General features: G+C 55.8%; 2 protein-coding genes across 3 annotated transcripts; both read right to left on the bottom strand.

Moving 5' to 3' along the window:
• Nucleotides 1-1,063: 1,063 nt before the first annotated feature.
• PRKD2 (protein kinase D2) lies at nt 1,064-15,266 on the bottom strand. Of its 2 annotated transcripts, none has more exons than XM_036747669.1 (18): nt 14,631-15,266; nt 11,899-12,037; nt 11,336-11,467; nt 10,046-10,200; nt 9,642-9,867; nt 8,277-8,354; nt 8,020-8,173; nt 6,695-6,812; nt 6,469-6,546; nt 5,916-6,204; nt 5,768-5,820; nt 5,397-5,469; nt 4,170-4,276; nt 3,811-3,972; nt 3,400-3,498; nt 2,537-2,804; nt 1,726-1,811; nt 1,064-1,577 (listed from the first exon to the last, which is right to left on the bottom strand). In XM_036747669.1, the coding sequence occupies exons 1-18, from the start codon at nt 14,889-14,891 to the stop codon at nt 1,323-1,325; spliced, it is 2,733 nt and encodes a 910-aa protein (XP_036603564.1). In that variant the 5' UTR covers nt 14,892-15,266; the 3' UTR covers nt 1,064-1,322. The 2 variants fall into 2 exon arrangements, with proteins under 2 accessions (XP_036603564.1, XP_036603565.1); XM_036747670.1 differs by having other exon boundaries at nt 5,943-6,204.
• LOC118836348 (basic salivary proline-rich protein 3-like) lies at nt 15,066-15,898 on the bottom strand. Its single transcript, XM_036743666.1, has 2 exons — nt 15,830-15,898; nt 15,066-15,632 (listed from the first exon to the last, which is right to left on the bottom strand). The coding sequence occupies exons 1-2, from the start codon at nt 15,896-15,898 to the stop codon at nt 15,066-15,068; spliced, it is 636 nt and encodes a 211-aa protein (XP_036599561.1).
• Between the last annotated feature and the right edge of the window lie 1,241 nt (nt 15,899-17,139).

Genomic DNA, 17,139 nt, shown 5'->3' with positions numbered 1-17,139 from the left:
GTGGCCTTCCTGATTCCAGGGTCCAGGACTCTGTCGGCCAGATTGAACTTCTATTTTATTCCAAAGAGGGGGAGAGAGGGAGAGTAGTCTAAAGCAAATTTTTGTCTCCAAGTAAGAAAAACCTTCCTATCAGAGCAAAGGGAGTGGTCTTCAAGCTTGGCTGGAGGGCATCAGGCTGGTTCATGCTCTGGCCATAAGAGTTGCAAAAGAGCTGAGAGCCTGAGCCCTGGTCCTGGTCCTGTCACCCAAGTGGGCTGTGATGCAGACAAACCATCTCTCTTGTCTAAGGCTGTTTCCTTATTGATAAAATGAGGGGACCAATCTCAGTGGCTTCCAAAGTCCCATTCATCTCAGAAATTACAGTCCAGACAAACTGAATTGGGTTTGTTTCAAAAGTGGCCTCCTACCTTCAGCCAGGTACAAGGGCAGACAGGAATCTCCTGCCCCTCCCTTCCCATCTTGACCTCCGTATCTCTACCTAGATGGCCTTGTCAGGTCTGTTCTAGCTCTGACCTTCCCTGTTCTAAGGGCCCTCTCAACTCTGACATTCCCTGTTCTAAGGCCCCTCCCAGTTCGGCTATTCCTTGTTCTAAGGGCGCTCCCAGCTCTGACATCATGTTCTAAGGGCCCTTCCTTCTGCTGATCTTGGGAGGCTCAGGTAGAATTCAGAAACATGGCATAATCTTCCCAGGGTCTCTCTTCCTCCCCTCAATAGACTGAGCACTATCTCCCCAGCCCCATCTTTTTGAAAGGAGGGGTCTTGACTCCCCCTGGTGGTCCAACTGCGTGGCAGCCCTATACTCTTCCCCTCTCCGCAGGACTTCATGGGCTCATAGATTGAGAGCAGGAATCGACCTTGGAAGCCCCTCCCCCATCCCACAGAGGTCCTCGGCGACCACATCCTGCCCCCATCACCTCCTGCTGTAGCATCCATCGGGAGCCCCAGAGTCCTTATGCTGGGAGAAAAGGGAAGGCACCCCAAAAGGAGTTTCTAGAGGACCCTCTAAGAGTAGGACCCAGCATCAGGGGACAGTTAGACAGACCGACGGACAAAGGGGAGGGCTCAAAGCCAAGGTCCCTTTACTGTTCCAGGTGAAGATACTCAAGGGAGGGGCATGTAGGGGCGAGGCGGGAAGGGCACATCCCAGGGCTGTTCCTGGTCGTCTCTCAGCCCGCCTCTGGCCCTCCTCAGTCCTCCAGGTGTAAGGCGAGAAGGGGGTGGGGGCGGGGCAGGAGCTGGAATAGGCCAGTCAGGTCCATAAACAGAAAAGGCAGCCCTCCTTCCAACAGAGGCGCTTGGAGATCCTGGTTCCCAAGCAGCCTCAGAGGACGCTGACCCGCTCGGCCAGGCCCTGCATCTCGTGGTCCTGAGGCGGGAAGGGCTGCTCAACCCTCCCCAGGCCCCCGACCCCGTCTCCGGGCTCCCCGCCCTCTCCCGTCCCGCGCAGGTGTGCCGGGTAAGGCAGCGTGTGCTCCGCAGCGAACTGCTCCCAGCGGGCGTCATCGCTTTCGTGGGTAATGTGCCGCTCCCCCATCTTGCCCTCGAGCTCCCGAAGGTCCAGCCAAGTCTGGTAGTCCTGGGAGGGGAAGAGTTAACCAGGGAGGGGACCACCCACAAGCCCCACCACCAATGGGATCCCAAGGTTCCCGCCCCTATTGCCCACTCGGCCAATGGGAGAGGGGTGCACATCCGTTTCTGGGCCAGGGGCCGCCCCCACCGCTCACCTGGAGCCAGGGGTGGCTGAGCGACTTGTCTACACTGTAGCGCTTTCGCATCTTCACCTGCAGCAGGTTGTTGATCAGGTCTATGGCTGTGGGTGCGGGGGCGGGGTGGGGGGGAGAAAGGATGTGGGGGGCCGGTCCAGCCACTCAAGGAGAGCCCCGTCGCGGAAGCCTCCCTCCCTGGACCAGCCAAGCCCTCTTCAAGGTGTCAGACATGTGGGCATTCAATTCCTCCCTCCCTCATTCATTCCCATCCCCTCCCGCCTCCCGGTAGGTACCTAGCTGGCATTCCTAAAATGTACCTTCAATACAACAATGGTCACCTCTTTCTGTATGGCCTCTGAACTCTATGAGGCCGGTGGCCTATCATTTCTGATCTGGACCTGGGTTCATTTGAATGATGAGTAAGCTCTCTGAAGAGGAGACACGGGCTACACTCTCTGCCTCTACAGAGTTGTACTTTCAAGTCTCCGAAGGTTTCCTGGGGGCTTTGAGAGGCTAACTAAATCCCTTGCCCAAGGTGGAAAGCTAGTACTTGTCTGAGGCAGGGTTTGAACCCAGGTTGGTTGGATTCCAAGGCCTGCTCCCAAGGCACTTTCCTCTTAGACTGTATCACATTAGAACAATTAAGGAAGAAGGGATGTTGAGCTCTGATACCACAGTTCTGCATGGATTGAATGCCTGCTGTGTGAGAGGCTCAGTACTGACGGGACAGAGGTCACACAGCGAGTTAGCATTACACCCTCGGGCTTGACCCATCAGCTGGAGGAGCCTCTTCTCCTCCTCCTCCTGCCCCCTGGTCCCAGTGGGGTACCTCCAGCAGAGATGTGGCTCCAGGGACTGGCCGGGTACATGAAGGCCGCATTCTGTATCTGGTCGTTAATGTCCTCATCCTCATTGAAAGGGAAGGTGCCACTGAGGCTGACGTACATGATCACACCCACAGACCACATGTCCAGTGAGCGGTTGTAGCCCTGATTTAGCAACACCTCGGGCGCCAGATACGCGGGGGTCCCCACTACTGAGCGGCGGAAAGACTTCTCCCCGATTATTCGGGCAAATCCAAAGTCACAGAGTTTCACCTGTGGGCAGGGAGGGGGCCTTAAAAACCACCTAAGCCAGGCCCCCATTTTACTACAGACTCAAAAAGGGAACTAGGTGGGTGATAGCTTCCCAGGGTGCCACCCCCACCCAACCTTGGATTACTCCATCTCCTTTTGTCAGCCTGTCCCCCCACCTCCAAACCTTCAGCATTGCTATGTAGGAGGAACCTCCGTGCATCCTGAATCCCTTAGTAGTAGGGGTGGTCCAGACTGGCACATCTGCCCCATCTGGACCTGAACCCTCAGCCCAGACCTCCAGAGACCATGCCTTCCTCTCTGGGGCAGCCATTCCAGCCATCCCCCCCAGGCATGGGCCCCCATCTTGCTGGAGGATCAGTAATCTAATCAACACTTTTGCTTCTGGAAAGGGCCCCATCCCTGGCATTTCCCAGATGAACACCATCCCCCTCCCCCATCACTCCCCTAATAGTTTCCCCCTGTTAGAATATAAGCTCACTCTTGTACCTGGTGCCCCTAGGACAGTGCTTGGTACACAGCAGATTCTTAATAAATGCCCTTTCACTAACTTAGGTTCAGGAGGGCAAGGTTGGGGATGGGCTCCTCAAGACCTGACCTGGGGGAAGGGATCCGCTGAGGACAAAAGCACGTTCTCCGGCTTCAGGTCGCAGTGAACGATGTTCTTGAAGTGTAGGTGTCTCAGGGCCACCAGGATCTGAGGAAGGTACCAAACAGGGGCCCAGTGAAGAGACCCTGCCTCCCAATTTCTCCTCCAATCCCAAGGCTTCTCCTTCCTCATCCCCATCACTTTGGCCTAGGGGAGAAGGAATGGACTGGGAAGATGAAGAGGGAGACAGAATGGAGAAAAGAGGGGGACAGGATGACGGGAGGAAGTGGATAAAAGAAAGGGAAGGAAGGACGGATGGTAGGGGGGAGTGGGAAGAGAGGCAGGGAGTTGGGGAGCTGAAGGGGGGCCCTAAGGTGGGGGTAGAGGATCCATCGGACGGGACCAGGGCCAGGGCATCACCTGAGTGATGAGGAACTTGGTGAGCCTCTCAGGCAGCCGTCCCTTCTCACTGGACAGAATCATCTCCAGCATGTCTCCGTGAAGCTTCTCCATCACCACAAACACCTTTTCAGGGGTCTCGAACATACACTCCAGGTTCACGATCCCTGGGTGCCGGAGACTCTGCCAAGGCCAGATGGGAGGAGGGGCAGGATTCAGGCCCTTCCACCCCTCCAATCCCATCTAGCTTCCTGCAGACCTCCCTCCCTCTCCCCCCAACAGCCCCAGCCAGGCAGGGGTTGGGATGGGGACTTTGTGTCCGAGGACAGAGCGTGCACCCTGCTGCCTTGAACCGGGGCCAGGAATGCCAGGGTCCTCACCTGCAGGATGGCCACCTCATTCCGGAGCTGGCTCTCCTGCTTGGTGGGGAACCGCAGTTTGTCGATCACCTTCACAGCCACATCCCTGCCTGTCTTTCTGTGCTTCCCTGTGGACGGTAGGTGTGGGGGGTCAATCTTACGACATTGCTCCTCCACCCCTAGAGGGCAGCCCAGTTTGCAAGGGGGACTCCCAGAAGGGGCTGGGCTGAAATCCTGGGTCTGACACCCACTAGCTGTGGAAGTCCCTTGTCCTGAGACTCAGTTTCCTCATTTGCAAAATGAGATTAATAATTACCTTGTCCTACTTGCCCTTACAGGATTGGGATGCTGTTCAGTCACTTCAGTCATATCTGACTCTCCCTGACCCCGGTGGGGGTTTTCCTGGCAACTACACTGGAGGGGTTTGCCATTTCCTCCTCCAGCTCATTGTACAGATAAGGAAACTGAGGCAAACAGGGTGAAGGGACTTGCTGAGGGTCACACAGCTAGTTGGTGTCTGAGGCAGGATTTGAACTCAGGTCTTCCTGACTCCAGGCCCAGTGTTCTAACCACTGCACCACCTATAGCTGCCTCATCATCAACCCTATGCCTTATAATCTCACAGACCTGCCTGGGGGCACTGAGAGGTTATGTTCACACAACTAGTAATGTCAGAGGCAGGACTTGAACCCAGGTCCTTCATAATCTGAGGCCAGCTCTTTCTGAAGCCAGGGTGGGAGGAAGCCCTTATTATATTATACACCCTGGGTGTCCCAAAAGTCTTGGTGCACTAGGTCTTCCAATTGCACTAAGACTTTTGGAACTCCCTCTATATGAGCTAATATTCTTACTGAGGTAGGAAGACCTCAAGGGGTACACCAATAATAACAAATATATGCATGACGCTCTGAGGCTTGCCAATGAACTCATTCAGTATATTAATGTATCTGATCCCCATGACAACCCTCTGAAATGAGAGTTTATCATTATGATGAGGAATGTGAGATTACACAGTGATAAGTGTAAGACAGGATTCACACTTGGGTCTTCCAGAGTGCCAAGTTTGGCCCTCTATCCACGGTGCCACCTAGTGGCCTCACTGGGGAAATGGGGAAGAACTAGGGCAGACAGGACACTAGGGAGAGGATGGGGGGAGCCCCGGTGGCGAGTGAGAATGTGCCGAGGGTTCAGAGGGTTCAGAACACGGCGTCTCCATCCCAACGGCCCAATGGCACTCTGTACTTTTACCTCCATAGACAACTCCAAACTGCCCAGAGCCGAGCACCTCATCAGGGAAGATCTGGTAGACTGTGGCGATGTCCTGGGGGGAGGCGGAGTGGTCAGGGAGGAAGGGAGGGCTTTGGGGAAACCAAAGAGCAAGCAGGGAAGACAGGAGGGAAAAGGGATCAGAGGGAGAGAGATGAGGAGAAACAAGATGAGAGGGAGATGGAGAGACAGGGGAGAAAGAATGAGGAATGGGAGAAGGGGGTTGAATGGAAGCGGGGCCTGGGGACCGGGGGCATAGGAAGGGAGGCAGGGTTCAGGGAGGGGGCCAGGCAGAATAAATGCAGAGATGAGCATTAAAGAGAAGCACTGGAGGGATGCAGGAGCAGTCTTACCACATTCTCCTGGATCTGGCTGTTAGACACAGAGATGCTTAGAGATGCCTGCCCTGAAGAGAAGTAACGGAGACATAAGGAAGGCCACATCACCCCTGGCCCAGGCTACCAGCCCCTGGGACAGTGCCTCTCATGCATCCAAACTCACTGGGCGTTGGGACAACCTGGGACTCACTGTGGGGCGTGTGGCCAGGAGTGCTAGGAGCATCCTGCAGGATGACGGGCATCAGGGCCTGGCGGATGGCCGTCTCCCAGCCCCGGGCTGTCTCAGCCCCCTGCCCACCGCCTGGGCCGCCAGGGGCCAGGATGGGTGTCTCGCCCACGAAGTAGGTGGCGTTGGCAGTGACGATCTCAAAGCAGTGTGGGTTGGTGCCCGGGGGCACCAGGGAGAAGTTCTGGGCCGGCTCCACAGCCAAGATCTCAGACAGGGGGATCTCCTGGTAGAGCACAAGAGGGCACAGGTCAAGATGCAGCCAACGAGAAATTGGATTTTGCTTCTAGAGCCAACCAGTTCTCAGGGTTTTGGCCCTCCACCATTCTATCCAACCACCACCCGTGGGCAGCAATAAGAAATAAACCTCCCCCAGCCCCTAGGGGGCCTCTCTCGGGAGCCCAGTGGGAGTCTTGGGTTCAAATCTCCACTCCCAAGGAGGCTGGGTGGGGCAAGGCCCAGCTCAGGAGGGATAGGGCCTGGGATGTACCTTGTAGTATCGGTTGGTTGTGTTGTTCTGGAAAAGGGTTAGGCACTTGCAATCAAGCCTCCAGTAGTGACGTTTCCTCTGGAAGGAGGGACAAGTTGTCAGGCCAGGGCAGCCCAGCTCCTCCCTGGAGCCCACAGCCCACCTCCAGGCTAGACAAACCCAGGAAGAAGCAATGGCAGAGTCAGCGGCTCCCCTTCCCCGCCCGTCAGTCCCAAGGTCCGCTCACCAACGTGTCCTTGTTGCTGTAGTGAACAACCCACCCCTCTCGGAGGGTCGTGCTGGACTTTCGGGTTGTATGTCTCACCGACTGGACAACTCTCATCAGGGGGATATACCCGAGAGAACTGGGAGGGGGAAAGAGAATGAATCATAGTCAAAGGGAACAGTCAAAATCAATTACAGACAAGTCAGAGACACAAAACGCTAAGGAAGGAATGAATCAATGCTGGGAAGGCTGGGAAAAAACAGGCACACCCATACATTGTTAGTGGAGCTGTTAAGCCAGCCAATTATCACTGAAAGCTATTTAGAATGGTGCTATAAAAAAGTGTGTAGGGGGAGACAAAAATATCTAGACGTTGTGATCCAGAATTCCTACTGCTAGGTATGTACCCTGAGAAGGAAAGGTTCCTAACACACTCAGGTATTCATTGCAGCATTTTTAGGGGTAGCAAAAAGCAGGAAACAGCTTGGGTTCTCATTGATTAGGGAACGGCCAAACAATTTCTGTAGAGGACAATTCCTGCACCATAAGGAAATACAAAGAAATCAGGGAAATACGGGAAGACATGTACAGTAGCAGAAGCAGGGAAACAGTAAAGAGAAGGGCTATGACAAGGTAAATGAAAAAAAAAACACCAACAAAAGAAAACTTCATGCTATGTAAATATGATGATAAGGGTGCCAGGCCTGGAGTCAGGAAGACCCGAGTTCAAATCCAGCCTCAGACACTTCCTAGCTGTGGGACCCTGGGCAAGTCACTTCACCCTGTTTGCCTCAGTTTCCTCATCTGTAAAATGAGCTGGGGGAGGAAATGGCAAAACCGCTCCAGTGTCTCTGCCAAGAAAACCCCAAATGGGGTCAGAAAGAGTCGGACAGGACTAACAGACTGAACAACAACCAAGATTATAATGACCAAGGTTGGTTCTGAAAAGAGCTGAGGAAATGGACCTGCCTCCCCTCTTTGGGAAGCAGGGGGCCACAGGGGCAGAACGTCACATGCATTGTCAGGGATGGTGAGTGTGTTGGTTAGTCTGGATGAACTGTTATCTTTTAACCTTTGTTACAAGGGTTGGCTTGATGAGGAGTGGGATGGGGCATGATAAGTTTTGAAATGAAGGCAGAGTGGAAGTGAAAATATATCAATTTAAACAAGATTAAAAAAAATAAAATTATGTCAGGGCTGGAGAGAACTTTAGAGACCCCCTAGTTTGACCTGGGTAAACTGAGGCCCAGAGCATAAAGGGATTCTTGGGAAGCCAGACAGCAAGCTAAAAGCCACATGTGAGACCACAGGTAGGGAGGGACTTGGTTGGACATTAGTGTCAATACCTCTGGGCCTTGCCGGCTTCACCTTCCTCCTCCTCACTGGCCCTCAGGGCATTCTCTGCATGGGACCCCGGGATGATCCCAGAGTCATCGGACTCATCCATCATAGAGCCCTTGTCAGAGTCCCCAAAGTCACTTGCCTCTTCCATGGGCACATCTGTCGGAGGGGATGGGAGGGACCACAGAGCTCAGAGATCCCTTGAGACGTCTCCTTCCCATGGGCCCAGCCCTCTCCCTGCCCTCCAGCCTCCCCGTCTCACCGCCATTGATAAGTGCCTCTCCCAGGCAGTCATTGGGAACTCGGGTGGCGCAGCGTTTATGACAGTTAAATTTGCAATCTGCAGGTGGGGAAGGTTAATGGGAAGTCTCATCAGTTCTGGTGTTTTCCCCTCCACCTCCCCAGATCATCCCCACCATCTATGGGGGAGCTGAGGACCAGCAAGCATCCATTTCAGCAACTTCCCTTCCCTTATTAGGATTTGGGGTTTCACACCCCCCCCAAACGCCACAGCAAATCCAGCAGCACTAAGAGTCACCCAGAGTAGGTACTTAACTAACACCTATGGATTGATCCATGGACTATCTGACCCCCCAACTCCACCTCTCCTGCCGTCAGTCCTGGAAGTGGAGGGTGGTGGCCTGAAACAGTCTTTAATGACCGGCACGACATTCTCAATTTTTAAAAGTCTGACGCTCTAAGATCCCAAACCTCTAAAATGCCAAGTCTTTGATTCTACTCTGATTTCACACTCTGAGTTTCTAAAATCCCAAAGATTCTCCCGACGCAAATCTAGCCTCCATGAAGTCGTCCTGCCAAAAGTCCAAGATCCTCACATTTCCTTCTGGGATCCATACCCCGTGATGTTGACTTTGCAAAAGTATCCCCTTCATTTAGGGGGATAAGTGCGCTTCACTCATTCTCATGATTAAAAGAGTCTCTAATGTTCTAGGTATCCAGGCCTAAGATTCTAAGCTAAGTCTAACATCCTGGGAGTCTGTTTCTAAGGTTCTAAGCCTAAAGTTCTAGGTGTGTGTTTCTAAGGTTCTCTAAGTCTGGTGTTCTAGCTGTTTCTATAGTTCTCTATTCTAGGTGTCTGTTTCTAAGGTTCTCTGTTCTAAGTCTAAAGTTTTAGGTGTCTTTTTATGTTTCTCTATTCTAGGTATTTGCTTCTGCAGTTCTCTATTATAAACCTGATGTTCTAGGTGTCTGTTTCTACAACTCTCTATTCTAAGTCTAGTGCTCTAGGTGTCTGGTTCCAAGGTTCTCTGTTATAAATCTGACATTCTAGGTGTCTGTTTCTAAGGGTCTCTACTCTAAGTCTAATATTCTAGGTGTCTGATTCCAGAGTTCTCTGTTATAAATCTAACATTCCAGGGATCTATTCTGAGGTTCTCTATTCTAAGCCTAATGTTTTAGGTGTCTGATTCCAAGGTTCTCTATTCTAAGTCTAATGTTCTAGGTGTCTGCCCCCAAGGTTCTCTGTTCTAAGCCTAATGTTCTAGATGATGCCTGATTCCAAGGATTTCAATCTAACGTTCTAGCTATCTTTTGCTAAGATTCTGAGCTTCTCCGCTTCCCTGGGAATTCCGCATCCCTCAGGCCCCTCTGACCTCTACCTGCTGACCTTTGCATTGGAGGCCCTGTCGAAAGAGGCCTTTCAAGAGCTTCTTGCAGGCCTGGCAGACCGTGGGCCGAGTATAACTGTGGATGAGGAAGGTGTGCGGGACCTTGACCTTGGAGAGCAGCAGCTTGTCCAGCTCAATGGGGCGGCCCATGTAGGACGCGGAGGAGGAGGAGGAGGAGGAAGATGAAGGCAGGCGGCGTGAGGATGTGTCACCTGAGCTGCGGCTCTGTCCAGAAGGAGAGGAGGTCTCAGTCCCTTCACCACCCCCATGACCCCTTGGCCTGAAGTCCAATTATTCTGGGCGGGGGAAAAGAATCCAGGGCCCCAAGCCCAGGTCTCCTCTCTTGGCAGGAGCCTCCCGCACCCCCACTGCTGCCCCCGAGCACCAGCCCCAGGGCCCTCACCAGCTCATCGGATGTGCAAGGCAGAGACTCAGACGTGCCCAGCCAAAGGGAGTGGCCACTGGCCAGGGAGGTGGAGGAGAGACGGCGCTTACGGGCCCCACTACAGTTGTTGGGTATGTTGAAGGCACAGCGTTTGTGGTAATTCAGCCCACAGCCTGGAGGCAGAGGGGAGAGACTCAGGGGAGAGACCCCAGGCAGCCTAGACCCTGCCCCCTCCAACATATACTCAGTGCCCCTTCCAGACAGTGGTCCTCGGCCCGCTCATCAAATCGCCTCCCCACCCCAGATTCCATCCAGGATGTTTCCCCAGACCTGAGGTCAGCCTAGCATCCTTCCAACAATCCTTAATTCTGCCTAGAAGACCTCCCAAGATTCCCCCACATTATGGTAACTCCTCTGTCTACCTCAAAGCCATAGATACCCCCAAATTCCTTCCTCTTTCTAGACCCTCCCCATTTCAAAAGGAGCCCCCCAGGGCACCTCTAATCTCCCAGAAGGTTCCCTCCAGCTAAAGGTCTCTATCTCTCCCTGTCACAGAACCCAGAAAACGTTCCACCGCTGAGGTGACCCCAATGTAGCCTTCTCCTCCTCCCTTAACAGGGTCCCACCTCTTCCATTGTCTGGTTCTTCTCACAGGGAGAGCCGTACCTAAGAGTTTTGGGGGCTGGCACAAGCAGGACCCTCCATTTCACTTTTTGAAGAGGTAGTGTACATTACAGGGAAAGGGGCTCCTACTTGAGTCTCAGGACCTGCATTTAAATCCTGTCTCTGATGCTTACTACCTGTATGACCTTCAGCAAGATCTGAGATTCTTGATCTAAATGAGCCAGTGTGACTAGGTGACACAGTATTCTAGTCTTTTAATGAGCTGTTCTTCTGAACATAGAAGCAGCATGTTTACAGAGTGTACCTCCAAGCCAGGGAAACTTGGTTTGCATGCCTTCATACCATAGCCTATTACCTGTGTGACCCTGGGGAAGTCACTAGCCTCTCAGCTCCCTAAGGTAACTAAGACCACAAGCTGAAGAGCAGGTACTGATCTGTCCTGGTAGAGGGGCTTGCTGACCAGGAGCTCCCTACACCAAAGTAATCACAAGTCTGGTAAAAAAAAATCTTGCTATTCAGGTACTAAGCTCAATGGTTTCTTTCTGCTAAAAGAGCATCTCCTAAATTTCAGCACCCCAGCACAAAGCTCAGTCTACCCTGGCCTAGGTACACCTCTACATACCAAACCTGCCCTCGTGCCTCAGTGATCCACCATTCATTCCTTCTCCCATAACGCTGGCTCACCATCGCACTTGAGGCCCTGGCGCACCAGCCCGAACAGCATCTCCCCACAGTGGTCACAGAAAGCCGGCGCTCGGTAGGAATGTACCGTGAGGGCGTGTGGCCGAATCTGGAAGTCCTCAAAGGTGGCAGAAGCTGAGGGAAGGTGGGTGATTCATGGTCAGGACTTGGTAGGACAGGGGGGCAGGGATCCTGACCTCCTGTGTACACAGACTGGGCCCAGAGGGAGCACTTCATAGAGACTTGTTTCCTCACTTTCCTTCTTATGAGAAATATAAGAAAGGAAAGAACCCTAGAAAGGGTACCAGGAGCCCTGGCCCTTCTTCTCCACCACTAATTCACTGTATGACCATGGATGGACAAGTTTCTTCTTCCTTGGGCCTCAGTTTCCCCTTCTGTCTAAGGGCTACAGACCAAAAGGATCCTTTCCAGATCTGCCCTTTTAAGGTTCTGTGATTTGATAATTGTCAAATTCAAAGGATCCTCCAACCCTTATCTACTCCCCCAGTTCTCCCTGCCAGAGTGACACCCCGCCCCCCCCACCCCCCCCACCCCAGTCCCCTTACCGGACAGCACCACTTCCACCAAGTCTCCCTCCTGTATATCCCCAGCAGACCGAACGAGCTGCAGGAGGTTAGCAGAGGTGGGGTCATGCTTGAAGAGCAAGATCTTATCATAGAGCCCATAGAAGCCACACTCGGGGAACTGGGGGGAGGGGAGTCAAGGTGTTAGTGAATCTCCAAGTGTTCTCCTGACTCAGCCCAGAACCCTCCCAGGGTTGGACCCACTTCCCCCGGAAACACTAGGACCTCAAAGCCCCTGCCCCTCCCTTCCTTCTCCCCCGCCCCCCTCCCCAAACACACACACACACACACACACACACACCCCAGGGCCCAGGTGTTCTGGAATGGGTGGGATCAGTGCAAAGACCAGCAGGGGAGGGGACACTGGGACACCTGGGGTCTGCTCTAGGTTCTTGGGCTATACAGGAAAGCCTGGTGATCCTAACCCTAGACCCCTCTCCCCCACCCCCAGTTTCCTTCCGGATCCTATTGTTCTCCAAACACCTGGCCTGAAGCCCAGCCTTGAAGGAGCTAAAAAGGGGTGGGGGGGGGAAGGGAGGCGGCTTTGATACTGTCAGAGGAAGGAATCTAGGATCCAAAGCCTGGGTCTTCTCTCTTCCAGACTGGCATGTATATAGAGGGGCAGACCGGGGGGGGGGGGGGGGGAGGGGAGGGAGGGGTCCGGGGCTATGAGTTAAAAGGTAGGATGGAGTAAGTGCCCCAGACCTCCAACCAGAGCCCTCCGGCACCATCACTGTCCCTAATCGACCTCCACCCACAACCCACAGGCACATTTCTCGATCAGTTCCTTGGGGGGTCAGGAAGTGAAACCATCCTAGAAACAGAAAATGAAACCAAGCAGGTAGAGGATCGAGGAGAAGGTGTAAACATGCCTCGACGGAGGAGGGCTGGGGCCTGGCCCTGAGGGTGAGGGGTAAAGGGCCGCTGTCCTGTCCAGGGTCTCGGTCCTGACAGACCTAGGCTCCATTCTGACCAACTGACTGTGTGGCCTCAGGTAAGTCCTAGGGTTAGGATCACCAGGCTTTCCTGTATAGCCCAAGAACCTTAGCTTCCTCTTCCTTCTCTTTAGTCAGAAGATGGGATGGGTTCAGTTGTCTCTAAGGTGTCTGCCTCCCAGCTCCAGCATTCTAAAGTGCCTCCCAGCCCTGACATCCCCTGTTCTAAGGGCCCCCCCAGCCCTGACATCCCCTGCTCCAAGGACCCTCCCAGCCCTGACATCCCCTGCCCTGACATCCCCTGTCCTAAGGGCCCCCCCAGCCCTGACATCCCATGCTCCAAGGACCCTCCCAGCCCTGACATCCCCTGTCCTAAGGGCCCCCCCAGCCCTGACATCCCCTGCTCCAAGGACCCTCCCAGCCCTGACATCCCCTGCCCTGACATCCCCTGTCCTAAGGGCCCCCCCAGCCCTGACATCCCATGCTCCAAGGACCCTCCCAGCCCTGACATCCCCTGTCCTAAGGACCCTCCCAGCCTTGACATCCCCTGCTCCAAGGGCCCTCCCAGCCCTGACATCCCCTGCTCCAAGCCCTGACATCCCCTGCCCTGACATCCCCTGTCCTAAGGACCCTCCCAGCCTTGACATCCCCTGCTCCAAGGGCCCTCCCAGCCCTGACATCCCCTGCTCCAAGGACCCTCCCAGCCCTGACATCCCATGCTCCAAGGGCCCTCCCAGCCCTGAGATTGATTGCATGTTCTAAGGGCCCTCCCAGCTCTGACATTCCATGTTCTAAGCCCCACCCCCACCCCCAGCTCTCGATATCTCCTGTGTCAGAGCACTTCTTAGCTAGGACACTCCATGTTCTAAGGTCCTTGCCAGCTCACATAGTCAGGCTGTCCCAGGATCTCCAAGCATTCTCCTGATGGCCTGGCACACTCCCCACGGTTGGGCCCCTTCTCCCCTATTCTATGCCCTGTCCAGGTCTGCTCCCTTCCCCCCTCTCACTTCCCGCCCCCCCATCCTTCCCCCATCTCATGGAGGCTGCCCCCCTCCCCATACTCTCTGCCACCTGGGGCAGTTACCTGATCAAGGGAATACATATTTTGAAGGGGAGGCTAAATTCAGCTGGCAGGGGGAGAGGATGGAACGGGAAGGGAGAAAAGGAGACAGGGGACCTCTCCCCAGGCACACTGGGGGGCATGTGCACACACACACACATACACACATGCACGACCTCATGTCCCCGTTGCTTCCCTCTCTGGAACCCAACTCCAATTTTCAGTTTCCACTAAAACACGGGGAGGGGGGAGGGGGCCAGCGCCCAGCCCCCTTCTCTCCACATCTGGACTCACATCTGCCCCATCCTTCTCACCCCCCTCCCCCCCACACACACCTGCTTTACCTGGCCCCTTCCCATGTAGCGCTTACACACCCTCCGCGAGCTCCCTCCTCCAGAAAACAACTAGTTAGGACACGCCGAGTTCCCTGGGGGCTCGATCCGCCTACCCGGGCTCGGAGCCCCTGGGTGCCCCCACGGTTGCCCCCAACCATGTGTTGCCCCCTTGGCCCCTTTCGAGAAAAGAGCCCATCCTGGGGGTCGGGAGAGCTGGGCTCCAGCCCCCGCTCTGGCCTAGGTTCCGGCGTGGCGTGACCCGGGCCTCTCCGGGCTGGCGACCCCCGTGGGTGGTCCTCCACGGTGCCAGCTCCTAGCCTCCAGGAGCCCCGGGGGCCCCACCTTCCCTGCTCTACGTCCCCTCCCCGGAATGCAGCCCCACACCTTCTGGTCCACGATGGAGCACGCCAGCTGCTTGACGTGGGCCAGGTCCGCGGCGGCGGGCAGCAGCACGAACTCGCGGGTCAGCCCAATCTGGATGTGGAAGGAGACCCCACCAGGGGCCGGGGCCGGGGCCAGCAGCAGGGGGGGCGGTGTCTGCTGCGGCGGCGGCTGCTCGGGTCCCGCGTGGGCTGGGGGCGGCGACCCCGGCCCCGGGGAGAGCGGGAGCCCCGTGGGAGGGGAGGAAGGGGCGGGGGCGGCCATCGGGGGAGCGACGGGGTGGCGCCCGGCCTCCTCACGCCCACATCCACCCGCGATCGTGGGAAGGGGGCCCGTGGATCGGGGACAGAGAGGTGCACTGTGGAGTCGGGGCTCCCTGCGCCTGGAGGATAGGCCGGCCCGGGAAGAGAGAGATGGGGTGTGGGGGGGCCCGGTGACCTAAAGGTCCAGACACCCCGCGGGGACCCCACGCGGGCGGAGAGGATCGGCCCCTGGGGGATCCGGGGAAGTTTGGGGAGCTCGGGGGTTACCGGGTGGGCTCGGGCTCGGCGGGCAGGGGTCGCGGTAGCCGCGGGCGGGCGGGGGTCGCGGGGCTCCTTTCCCGCCCCCGCCCCCCGCGCTGGGAACTTTGTAACTCAGTGGCGGCGGCGGCGGCCCAGAAGGAAGTATCCTGACCGACGGCGCGGGCAGCCAATCAGCGTGGCGTGCGGTGACGTCAGAGGCCTGGAGGGGGGCAGGACCCGCGGGACCCTGGGGACCCAACGGCCCCCAAAGCTCCGGCTTGGGCTCCAGGGGCCGCCCAGCTTGCAGGGAAGGGGCGCGAGAAGCCCTCTCCCCAGACCCAGAGAGTGGGGCGGGGGACTCCCAGGCCGACTCCTCCCCCACACCCCCGGCCTCGCCCCGCCCAGGTCCCGGAAACAAACTTTCCTCAGCGCCGCGCGGGTCCCCCACGCGTGGGCCCGGACTCCTCCCCGGGCTCGAGGCCCCAGATCGCCCTGGAGGGGGCTACCCCAAGACGGCGGGGACGATGCCCGTGGGGCCGTAGATGAGTATACACACACCACCACCACCACCCCCCTGCGCAGAGTGGGAGAGGTGGGGGGCCCCGAGACCCTCCGGCGCAACTTGTAAAAGGGCGGTGGGAGGCCAGGAAGTCTTGCCTAGGGAACCCAGCGCTAGAGCAGAAGTGCTTCCCCCCTTACCGGGAAGCTGGAGGTGCTCAAGAGGGAGAGGGTCCTCAGAGGCTGGAGGTTTGGGGGGCAGGGGAGCATTGATGCTCAAGGAGTTGGGGGTGGGATGGATGACTGTCCCAAGCCTTCCTAACCTCCCTGTGCCTCTATTTTCTCATCTGTAAAATGAGAATTATAGCGCCTATCTCATAGGGCTGTGGAGAGCATCAGATGAGTTAATAAATATACAGTCTTTAGCAAACCCTAAAGACCAGATTAAAAGCCTCCCTCATCGAGAAAGCTGTGTTTCCCCTTTCTCTCCCCCCTCCAAAAAAAAAGTGGTCTTTTCTTCCTCTGAGGCAAAAATCTGCCCTGGACTGGGGTCCCAGTGAAGCAGGTGTGATCCCCTCTCCAGGTCCACAGCCCTCCCTGCCTCCAGCATTGTGTTTTCAGGGCTGGCCACTCTAACATTCTATTTTCATGTCTCTTCCAGCTGCTGAGATTAAGGTTCCAGAAGACCTGTCTTTTCTCATATCTTACACTTGACAGGGTCTAGCTCTGGAGTCTGTATTAAAACATCAGGCAAGGACTCACTATGGGGGTGGGGGGCAAAGCAAGCTGGGAAGAGGGATCACTGCAGCCTCCCATGAGGGGGCTTGCTAAAGGACCCAATTACTGTAATAACCCCCCTAAAGAAGTGCTGGAACAAGGTGGGGTGGGGAATAAGGCTGCCCCCCCCCCCAGGAGTCCTGAGATACGCTGGCCATAGACAGTAGTAGTGGCTGTTTATAGACCACATCCGGGGGCTGGGGCCAAGGGAAGGAAGTCTCAGGCTTCAAGCTGAAACCCAAACCACAGCATTGGGGGGGGTGGGGGGAGGTGGTATGAGCTTCTGGATGGAGCAGTCTGTACCCCAACCCATCCCAAAGTGGCCTCAGTCTCCACGCTGTTCATGAAATTCTCCCAGATAGAGGCTACACCCTCCCCATGGCAGCTCCCCCAGGGCCACGCTGAAGCATACCACAGCTCTGGACCAGTTCCAAATCCAATTCTACCTCTGCCGTTGGACCTGTTTTCTATGGGGACAATGAGGGACTAGATGGTACCAAAGATAGTGGTGGTTCTTCTCTCCCCTAAAGTACCAGGAGTGGCCCCAGGACAGGGACAATCTCCAATGGGTCTTGGAGCACAACACTCAGAATGTTGGCTGGGAAGGCTGGGTAGGCAGCCTAATGAGAAGTGACTGCTCCCCCAACTTAGGGAAGAGAAATGGTGGATGGACAGGTTTTGTCCCACAAGGACAGGGGAGGCAGACTCCACCTCCTCCCACCCCACCCTCCCCC

The sequence above is a fragment of the Trichosurus vulpecula genome, chromosome 2, assembly GCF_011100635.1.
Source record: "Trichosurus vulpecula isolate mTriVul1 chromosome 2, mTriVul1.pri, whole genome shotgun sequence".
In the NCBI taxonomy this organism is placed as follows: domain Eukaryota; kingdom Metazoa; phylum Chordata; class Mammalia; order Diprotodontia; family Phalangeridae; genus Trichosurus; species Trichosurus vulpecula.
Note: the sequence above shows the minus strand (reverse complement) of the source record. Positions and strands in the feature narration are given on the sequence as shown.

Bases quoted from the DNA above. Each gene is read 5' to 3' on its own strand.
- LOC118836348 (XM_036743666.1), bottom strand. From the start codon at position 15,898: ATGCTCCCCTGCCCCCCAAACCTCCAGCCTCTGAGGACCCTCTCCCTC. The intron at 15,633-15,829 runs GTAAGGGGGGAA...GTCTTGGGGTAG, and splicing joins TGAGCACCTCCAGCTTCCCG to CCCCCTCCAGGGCGATCTGG.
- PRKD2 (XM_036747669.1), bottom strand. From the start codon at position 14,891: ATGGCCGCCCCCGCCCCTTCCTCCCCTCCCACGGGGCTCCCGCTCTCC. The intron at 6,205-6,468 runs GTACATCCCAGG...GTGCTCTACCAG, and splicing joins CAACCAACCGATACTACAAG to GAGATCCCCCTGTCTGAGAT. The intron at 3,499-3,810 runs GTGATGCCCTGG...TACCTTCCTCAG, and splicing joins CCAAGTTCCTCATCACTCAG to ATCCTGGTGGCCCTGAGACA.